The sequence below is a fragment of the Brachyhypopomus gauderio genome, chromosome 1 (assembly GCF_052324685.1).
Source record: "Brachyhypopomus gauderio isolate BG-103 chromosome 1, BGAUD_0.2, whole genome shotgun sequence".
In the NCBI taxonomy this organism is placed as follows: domain Eukaryota; kingdom Metazoa; phylum Chordata; class Actinopteri; order Gymnotiformes; family Hypopomidae; genus Brachyhypopomus; species Brachyhypopomus gauderio.
The window spans coordinates 34646606-34656751 of record NC_135211.1 but is presented as its reverse complement, the minus strand read 5'-3'; the positions used below and the strand labels follow the sequence as shown (position 1 = coordinate 34656751).

The following is a 10146-nucleotide window of genomic DNA, read 5'->3' as shown; positions in this document are numbered from 1 at the left end:
CGTAAAGGCCCCAGAGCACAGCACACTTTGTTTTTCCAGTCATTTCAATCGCTTCTTAACGGTCCTTCATTAGACCACCAACATGACGTACGACAACATACAACTCTTAACTAGGTATTTATACCTTGCACCTATTTGTGGTGGTCAGTTTTTTGTCTAAGAATTTCAATAGCTTTTAAACGGTCCGTCATAAGTCCACAAAACAAGTTGTATTACATAAAGTGCATCTTAAACAGCAACCTACAACTCTGGTGCATATTTATACATTTTTTTATACATTTCAGGAGCTTTTGAATGTTTGTATTTTATTGACCATATGGTAGTGATGCCTTATAATAAAGGGGACTACATTTCCATAGGCAAGAATCTGTGTTGGGTAATTGAATCAATGGCAATGGAAATTTATACACAAACATTGACCACCACAAAGAGAGATAAGAGGTATAAATACCAATTCAAGAGTTGTAGGTTGTCGTTTAGGATAATACAACTTGTTTGGTGGTCTTTGGTGGAAATTATTGCAAAAAACAGTGCGCAGTGCCTTCACGACTTTCGTCCGTGTTAAGGTTTATGCATAGAAACAACGTAAATCGCGAATAGCATCTGTAGTGTCTTTATGTGCGTGCAAACGAGGGGAGTCGGATTCTGCCGAGGAGTCTGAATTCGGCACAACACCGTCCTCTTTAACTCCGGAAGATCCGCCTCGTTCCTGCGCAGCCGCCAACTCTTGTAATCTGCAAATAGACATTGTCACTATTCATATCAACACACCACCCCTGCTGATCACGCAGAATAAAGATACTAGTCCATAATCCCAACCCACTCACACACGCCCCATTACAGAGTACAGCGATCCATCCTGACAGAGGGGAAACTATCTGCTACAGAGAGTACTTCTGCTACTTTGATTTTATGAAGCGTGATATTCATTCAAACATCTGAGCCATCTGGTTATAATTGGCGGGAGTTGTTTGGAACAGGTAACGCCCAGGTTCAGACAAGAGTAGAGGTCTCCCGCGATGGGCTGATGACGGCTGAGTGACGTTGATGTGGGCGTGGTTCACGGTGCTGATCTGTGCAGCTCTCGTGCAGCTAAAGATTCAAAGCTTTATTGTCATATGCACAGTAAGAAATGTTTCCCCGTACAATGAAATTTCTGCTGTCCATACTGGATGTCATAGTGCCAGAACGAAATAGACAAATAGTGAATAAATAAAAGAAGACCCTGGAACCTGTAAGGGAATTTATGATTTACTGTCTGTGACCCTCAATTTGAACATTCAGTATTTGCCTCTCAGAACTGCTTTTCCTTCTTGTTCGCTGTTTATCGTGTATTTGTACTCTACCCGTACATCTAGTCTGATTACCTCAAATGTAGGCCTACCTCATTTCCCGATAAAGACAACACCAAACATACATCTGTTTTATTATTCCTTCCCAGCTCTTTTAAGCCACATCTTAGTTCTTCTTGATTTAACTTGATGTTTTCCCTCTTGAACGTCAGAACTCTTTCCTGACACCCTGTGTTGTTGTGACTGTGTTGTGAATCTGTTCTCCAAGAGCTGTCTGCGGCACACTGAGCACTGATGGTTATGATCTACGTGTACAGATGGTTGCAAAGCCCAACACAACTTCAAAGCCCAGTCGTCTGCGGCTCCACTCGTGATTAAAGCAAAGAAACGTGTAATTGAAATGATCCAGCAAGCTAAAAGCTTTGGCCATAGAGCTCATTAGGACCAAAACCAACAATGGCTCCTTTTTGGTAGACTTGCCACCTCCGACCTGAATTGATTCAGAGATGATGAGTTTTTTATTACTCAACAGGTGACTAATGGTTTGTTGGCTAGCTACCGAAAATAACTAGCCAGATTGTGGCGGGATTTATTGTTACCAATGCAGTCTACCCTTGTAACATTATTTTAAGTGTAGGAATATGGCTAGCGAATTTGCTAGACATTATTGTATCATTTTGTATAGTCGTTGTGCAAACAGCGTTGCATTCTCGGCACAAAAAGCAGCTAGTCGTAGCCAACCGCGACAACCGCCACGTTTCTTTGGGTCACAGTGAGCTACTGGATCATGTAGAGTTACGCGACGTTTGACAGAAATGCGAATAGCTAATAACAAAGCAATGGATGTTCTGCCAAAAAGCTAGTTTACGGTGTGTTTCATACATTTGCATATTTCCATGAATTTGTTTGTAACTTCCACAAGATTGCATAGTGCGAACACGTTTCGTACATTTGCATATTTCCACAAGATTCCCCAAGATGACATGGTGCAGCTTTTACGTACAGGGAACTTAACACTGAGTGTTGTAGGCGTTAAACATCATGGAACAGAATATATGTAAGCAGGTTACGGAGAACAGCGTTGTAAATAAACAAATACTGGTGACTCTACTTCCACTGAGAGAAGGTCATCCAAATTAAAAAAGAGACACTGTCTGCAAATGACAATTCCTTGATCAGGAACTGAAAAGAACAACGTGCGTACAAGCTGCTCTCCACAGGACCTGCAAGACAAGTGAGCCAGAGTTTCGTTCTTAGCCATCTATGGAGGTAAACATTTCACCTCGATAGCTTTTTGATAATTATTACCTGATGATTTTGAATCTTGTTCATTAAATTATAGTCTGGTGTGTTTATGGAGTTAACAAAAATGTACAACGCCTTGGTGTAACCACTTATCCTGGACCACAGGTTCAGGCTATTTGGAAACCTTTTAGTCCTTGGAGTAAACATTATGAATTGTATTGCTTCTCAAGTCCAGCAGGTGGTAGGATTATCCCGTTTTTATTATGAGGCGTCTCAATTCACGTTTGTATAGTAACGCGCAAGGATAGGACTGTAACGCTAAACCTTCAGCTTGACGTACCAGTATGCTTAACTGGGCAAGACCTCGCTACCTAGGGCATTGGTTTCATCTCTTGCCTTTACGGAGTCACAATGAATGAATCAGGCCTGAATACAGCAGCGCTGCTGATGACGACACCGAAACGGCCAGCGCGCGCCGCGGAACCAGAACTGCTCGTTTTCCTCCAGACGGTGGCAGAAGTCAACGCGCGCGCGTTAAACTCTCATCACTCCAGTTGGCTGTTGTGCACACATGAGAGAGGAGTCTGGATCAGCACCGGGGTGTCCTATTGAAACGAAGTGTCTGAAAGGGACCGCATTCTCCATATCCTCACTTATTTGGCGCCAGAGATCTTTAGGCTGGTTCGGGATAACACTATGAGAGATGAATGAGTCCAGCTCGCACGACTGTCTGAAATGCCGTTAGAGATGTAGTGTGGAGATACCTATGATAGCCGCGCTGACTGCGTTTCCGAGTCCTCTGCATCGCTCAGCGGCCCGAAGCTCAAAATGTCTACCAGAACGCCTTTACCCACTGTTAATGAGCGTGATGCCGAAAATGTAAGTAAAGCGACGCCTTTGAGTGGGTATGTTTCCGTGCGTGGATGAGGTTGCGGCATTTACGTACAAACACAAGCAGAAAGCCTTGCTGTGTCACCGTTGCAAAACGAAGATACACGGAGGCAAGCGGTGGCTTGGCTGTTTGTAGCAAGACAAAACATTTTGCATCCTCGAAATACTGACCTTGTTCGTGACATAGGTTAGTGTTTTAATGCCGGCTGTAGTTGTGTAGGAGCGTTACGTAGTACATTGGTTCTGTAATATGAGTTTCGGGGGCGGGTTCATTTGTATTAAATTTCGATTATGTGCATTAGCGGACTACATTGTCTGAGATTGCGCAGGTAACTTGGATCGATTCCTTTCGAATTAATAATGTTTTTATTCTTCCTTTCGGACGTCCCATAGTGGCCTACATTTCAAGCAAACATTGTCCTAGAAAATAATAGATTGTTGTCAGTTAATCAGCCAATATTGGTAGCCAATATTACGTGTCAAAATGTGGGAACCATAATTCTCTAATCGACGAATTAAAGGGAAGCCACTTGAGAATATACTTTTCCTTTGTGGTGATACGTTATACCGAATTGGCCTGCTGTCTGTGGAATAAGGTAAACACTACTCATCACTTCTGAATGACATCATTTAACTGTAACCTATTAGCATAAACCCATCTGGAGTAACAGGTAAAAGGGCTTCCCTAGTAATGACAAGTTAAATAATGTTGTAAATATAGTAGAATGTGCACTCTTTTAAATCCTTCCGTGCCATGGATGTTGTCACTAATATCTTGGCAAAATATCAACATTTCACCCATTATTCTGTCAGGACAGAGAAAGGTTAAACATATGTTGCCCTTCCAGCACACACACACACACACACACACACACACACACACGACTGTAACTCAGTAATATTGTGGGACACACTTCACTCTTTAATTTTAATACTGCCATTGTAGCCTGACTATGAGGCGCCTACTAGTCCTGTGACCTGTGAGGCCTGGATCGTAAGCGAGATAAAAGTCCCTTTTCATCTATTTTCCTCTCTCTATCTCTCTCTCTCTCATTCTCTCTGTTCACTCATCTCGTTTGGAAACAAAATTAGATGGTCAGGACGTTTGTCCTGCGTTTCACTGGACTTTTCTCACTGTGGAGTTGATGGAGATGACAGAGACAGACAGAGAGAGAGAGAGAGTGGGGGGTAAATCCTGCCAAAACAGCCTGTGTTGTCTGTTGAATAGTTCTTTCCTGCTAAGATGCTGGGGTTAGTTATATAAGCCAATTTGTCATCCACTGATTCAGGCCTGTGTAATTCTTGTTGTAAGGGTGCTTGCCATTAAGATACATCTTAGTTTTTTATTGGCTGTAGAGTATTGATGAGCATGAATAATCTGTGACGTCCAACATCTTAGTCATTTTTTCTCCACATTAACAACTTAAACATAAGCTATTTTGACCAATTCAACCAAATCGATCAGGTTTTATTAAAGAGGTTAATTATTTTATTATGGTAGGTTAAGTAGATTTTAGTGGTCGATGGAAATATTGATAATATTGATTATATGTCAGTGTTGAAAGAGTATAAAATAACCTGCTAGTTGAACATTTGAGGCTTGGCAAATTTTTAGTGATGACAGTACATTCATTACACCAGTCTACATCAGCACAGAATGTGTTCTTTCTGTACTCCCTGAGATAGCAGTTTTAGTGCACCGATTTGATTTTCCCAGATGTTTCCTTGTAGGTCAAAGCTTTTAGTAATCTGCATCTGTTTTCTAATGTTGTATTTAGCGCTATTCTTTGTCAGGTGTTTGTTACGTGTTTTTTTTCTTTGTAAGGTGTTTGTGTTCATTTGGTATTTGTTCTTTGTAATTCTTTGTTCTTTGTCAACTGACCTATGTAAAAGCAACTAGGTTCCCAATGGATGTTAGTGGCAATACTGCTGAGTAGGGCTGCCAAGATTAGTCGACTAGTCACGATTATGTCGACTATTAAAATAGTCGACGACTAATTTAATAGTCGATGCATCGTTTTTTTTTTCTCTCTCCAAACTGCTGTGGCAGTTTCCACTGCTGCGTCTGCCTTTTTGTCCTTGACGCACATGTGCAATAGTGGAAACCGGGGTAGACAGTGGACGACATCCCAGGACATTATACAGACTGGTATAATGGCTACCCGGCAACGGAACTCAAAAGTGTGGGATCATTTTCCGTAGCCGGGTTCTGAAACGCGTGCAATATCTGCAAGGCAGAACTTTCCTTCCATGGCAGCACAACCGCGATGTTCGTGCACCTGAAGCATATTGTGGCTGATTGTGACAATGATGAAGAGGGACAGTCATCTCTGTAATCTAAATCGCTAGATAGCTGCTATAGTTACCGTAAACAGAGTTAACTTAGTACTTACTTATCGTGGTAGCTGTAAAAGTTAACATTAGTGATGGCCTTAGCATGCATTCGTGTGTTTTCTGTAACATCAGTGAGACCAAAACTTTATTTTTGTGAATAATTCCTTAGTTTCAGGTACCTACCTAATTTGGTTTAAATGTAGCCAAATTTGATGCCAGAGACAAATGAAAGAAAGAAAAACCTAAAAATTTATTTCTTTATTAATGTATTTATTTTTGAGTTGTTTTTATTTTTAGGTAGCATATAGCTGAAATCTAATGATGGTTATATAATAGCAGTTGCATTCTAGTGTGATAAGCTGTATGTTTTATATTCAATTAATGCACGATCTGATTAGTCGACTAATCATAGAAATTAATCAGCAATTAGTCGACTATGAAAATAATCGTTTGTGGCAGCCCTACTGCTGAGGCACTAGTGCCTGAAGTATTTCAGTAAGTCCAACAGAAGTAGACTGTGAAGGAACTGGGAAACCTCTCAGTACTATAATCATGAATCTCGAAGCCCACTGAGCGATGTTGCTTTAATCATCACACACTAGTGCCAGCTTCGGCATCAGCACATCCATATTGATCACTGGCATCAGCCCAGTTTTCACATTGCTGCGTTACTGGCAGTTTATCCGCAGTAAAAAGCTTTGTAGTACCTGACAAGTCAAAGATTACCACAAATGATATTGATTATTGCTCCTCCGAGATGGAGCACAGTACACATTTGAGATTTATGGAAATGTCTTTTCAGTAGCTTCAGCCCAGCAGAGCTAGCTTGTGCTAATCACGGTTATTTGTTATTACTGTGCATTACACGATATATATATATATATATATATATATATATATATATATATATATATATATATATATATATATATATATATATTAGGGCTGCACGATTAATTTAATCGTATTTTTATCGTTATCGCGATGTGAAGTTTCACGATAAACACATCGAAAGAGCCACGATAACTCCTTGAATAACAGCAAAATCAAATTGCATTATCCTCGTCCAGCAATAGAGGGAGCTATTCACGCTGCAGACTATGATCACGTGACGTAAGTAGGCAAGAGGCAAAGTTGCCAGGTTTGCGGTTTTCACGCCAAATTGGGCTTGTTTGAAAATCCTGCCGCGGGTAAAAATTCTGGGGCCGCGGGGTGCGGTTTTTTGGGCTACTTTTGAGTTGGGCTACTGCGGAAGTTACAAGTCAACACTAAGAATCAATCGCGATATAATACTTAATTTGTCTCCATTTCACACTCGCCACCCCCCGCCGACAACTTACACTTGCAGATATTGTGCGGGATATTTTTGTAGGACCTGGCAACCCTGAAGTGAGGCGAACACGCGCAGCAGACACGCGATTTGGATTAAGCCTGGTTTACACTTGATGCGGCGCGAGGGTCCGCGAGGCGAAAATAACGTTATCGCAGTGGCTTCACCCGTGCGCAATGGCCTCGCACGCTGTCGATTCGCGGTCGTGCACCTCTCGAATTTTGTAAGTTCGCGCGCGCCGCGTCTCAGCGCAATGAGAACAGTCATGTTTGCAGGGTTCATACACTTATACAAGGTGGAATTCAAACACTTGTACGTCACTTTCAAGGTCCATTTCAATAATTCCCAGCACGTTAAACTTAATTGAATTAAATATTTATACATATACTCTAAATGATTCGAAATAATTTGCTTTTTTTAATCACATTATTTAATGGATGTTTATTTTCAAAACGCCCAATCATGTTCTCTCATGTTTCGTCCTGGAATTACAAGAGGCTCGTATTTGTTAACGTAACAAGAGAACTGTTCAGTCAGACAGATATTTGTTGTGAAACGAAGTAGTTACAATTTCAAGCATTTTCAAGTAATTTAGCCTAAATTCCAGCACTTTCAAACCTGAAACACAAAGCAACATTAAAATTGGTCAGGTAAATGTTCATTCCCCTGTATTTGAAGGGTGTTTTTTTATACTACTAGGCCTACATATCGTTTCGGACAACACTGCAAAGAATGTGACATGGCAAGAATAAACGCTTCCGCCTTTTGCGGAGGTTCACGAGGTGTGCGGAGTCGCGCTACGGTCACTCGTGAAAGTATAAACCTAGATTGAATCTATTGTTGAATAAACCTGCAAAATATTTGGAATTATTCTGGATTCATTACACAGTAAAAAACAAAACAAATTAACGTGCTGCTGTTCAGAGAGACACCACATTTCTGTATTTTAATCTTAATTTATCGTGGTTCACATCGATATCGGGATATCCAACAATGTTATCGCACATCGCAATTCTAGTCCATATCGTGCACCCCTTACGATATATATATAAATCGTCTAAAGTTACAGACAAAGGACAACTACTGTTCTTTGTACCGGCAATGGTTGGCCAAGGGCACTTTGTTTGGGTGCTTTTGGGGAATTCTGTTTTATGTCATTGTATATGCCAGTGTATCCTGTCAGCATAAATATGCGCAGTTCACAGTAAAATATTTTTTTAATATGGATTTATTTTTAAATAAATAGATGCTTCAATAGGAAAAGACATATCCATATCCAATCACATGGCATTCAAAGATTAGAGCTTTCGTGGACAACACTTAACACCTGAATGACTTAACACCTGCTTTCTTGAAATTAACATTACTACAATCACAAAAGTATACAATGTCGGTATAATAAGCCAGATATGCCAGATATATGAGGGGAAAGTCCCTCAGGTAACCCCTCCAACACACAAATACACACATACATTTAATAACAGCCTACAATACCAGTATCATCACTCCGACACGGAATGAAAACCTGGCGTTCATCACAAGACATTTACATTGACAATATCAACACCCATAACTTTCATTCTAGTTACCTTATACTTAGCCTGATTGTGTGCTTTGTTTGTGACTTATGTATTCGTCTGTATAATTTGTTTTTGTGTAATTTGTATGTTAACGGGCCGCCCAATGGAGGATAGGTTCCCTTTTGAGTCTTGGTCCTCCCAAGGTTTCTTCCTATTCCCCACCATCTAGGGAGTTTTTCCTTGCCACTGTCGCCTCTGGCTTGCTCATTAGGGATTTGGACCCATATGATTGTTAAAACTTGTAAATCCTGTAAAGCTGCTTTGTGACAACATGTGTTGTGAAAAGCACTATACAAATAGATGTGATTTGGTTTGATTAATAACACAAAACAAATCAATGATCGTATTTTGCCTAAGCTTCCCACTGTTTAACCAACAGCTACATGTTGCGTAGTGTTGCCACCTGTCCCGGTTTTCACGTGCCTGTCCCGGTTTTTCTTCTTTTTAATATTCGGTCCCGGCAAAAAACCTAGGTTAGTTCAAACCACGATTCAGATTGTGTCTGCACACTTTAAATCTGTTTTTTTTTTCTCGCTGTGTCCATTTTAAACCCCTCCGGTAACATTTTACGTTCGCCACCCCCCCCCCCCCCCCCCCCCAATCAACAGATTACACTCGCCACCCTGTGTCAGTATGACAGTGTCCTTGTTTTTTGTCAGACCTAGGTGGCAACCCTAATGTTGTGATATTCGTCAGCATCCCACAACTACCCTTTAAGAAACAAAAACAAACAACAACAAAAAAATCAACCTCACCCCCAAACTGGAGGTGTCCGATGTGAAGCCACGCCTCCTAAGGCTGGTCAGCTTCTCTCTCTCTCTCTCTCTCTCTCTCTCTCGAGGATTTCATCCAGCAGAAACAGATCACAGGAGCGCGTGTTCCTGAGTCATTTCCCGCACACTTCCAGCTGGCCCTGCTCCATAGCTACTACATCACTGACAGGCGGGTAGCTCAGATGCTGCTGGGCAGGCAGGTGATTTTTCCGCGGCGAACGTAACACTCGTGACAGAGAAACTTGTCGCTTAGAGACACAACGTGTCGTAAAGCGCCACACAGTGTCGTAAAATGTTGCAAATAAAATGTTATTTATTTTTACGGCGGTTTATCAAATATTTATTATTATGTATGGGAAGATGGGCCGCGGGCCTGTACAAATTCAATAAAGGGCCGGTTCTGGCCCGCGGGCCGCCAGTTGAATAGCCCTGACCTATAGGCATGAGGAATAACAAACACAAATGTTCTAGCTCTTTTTCTGAAGGTTTAGATTTTTGTAATTTGCTTGTAGTTTATCACCGCATAACTGTATTGGGTCATAGTTAAAGAAACCGTGATGACGAAAATGTGACTTGAAATCCAAAGTCCTAGCCTCGCCTCTGACCTTCCTCTTCGCTGCTGCCATTCTACTAATGAGAGCTGGAGACATGAACGATTAACAAACTCCGCAGCGGTTAGACGAGTCATCGCGACAAGAACA

At 41.2% G+C, this 10146-nt stretch overlaps 1 protein-coding gene across 4 annotated transcripts in view; it reads left to right on the top strand.

Moving 5' to 3' along the window:
* Nucleotides 1–1891: 1891 nt before the first annotated feature.
* Nucleotides 1892–10146, top strand: part of LOC143518723 (serine/threonine-protein kinase MARK1-like) — a 41186-nt gene continuing 32931 nt past the window's right edge. For 2 of the 4 annotated variants that reach the window (XM_077011474.1, XM_077011449.1), the window contains exon 1: nucleotides 2845–3416. In XM_077011474.1, the coding sequence (XP_076867589.1) occupies nucleotides 3366–3416 (51 nt within the window). In that variant the 5' untranslated portion in view covers nucleotides 2845–3365. Of the gene's footprint in view, nucleotides 2562–2843; nucleotides 3417–10146 lie in introns of those variants that run through there. The other 2 variants (XM_077011466.1, XM_077011460.1) reach the window with 2 other exon arrangements.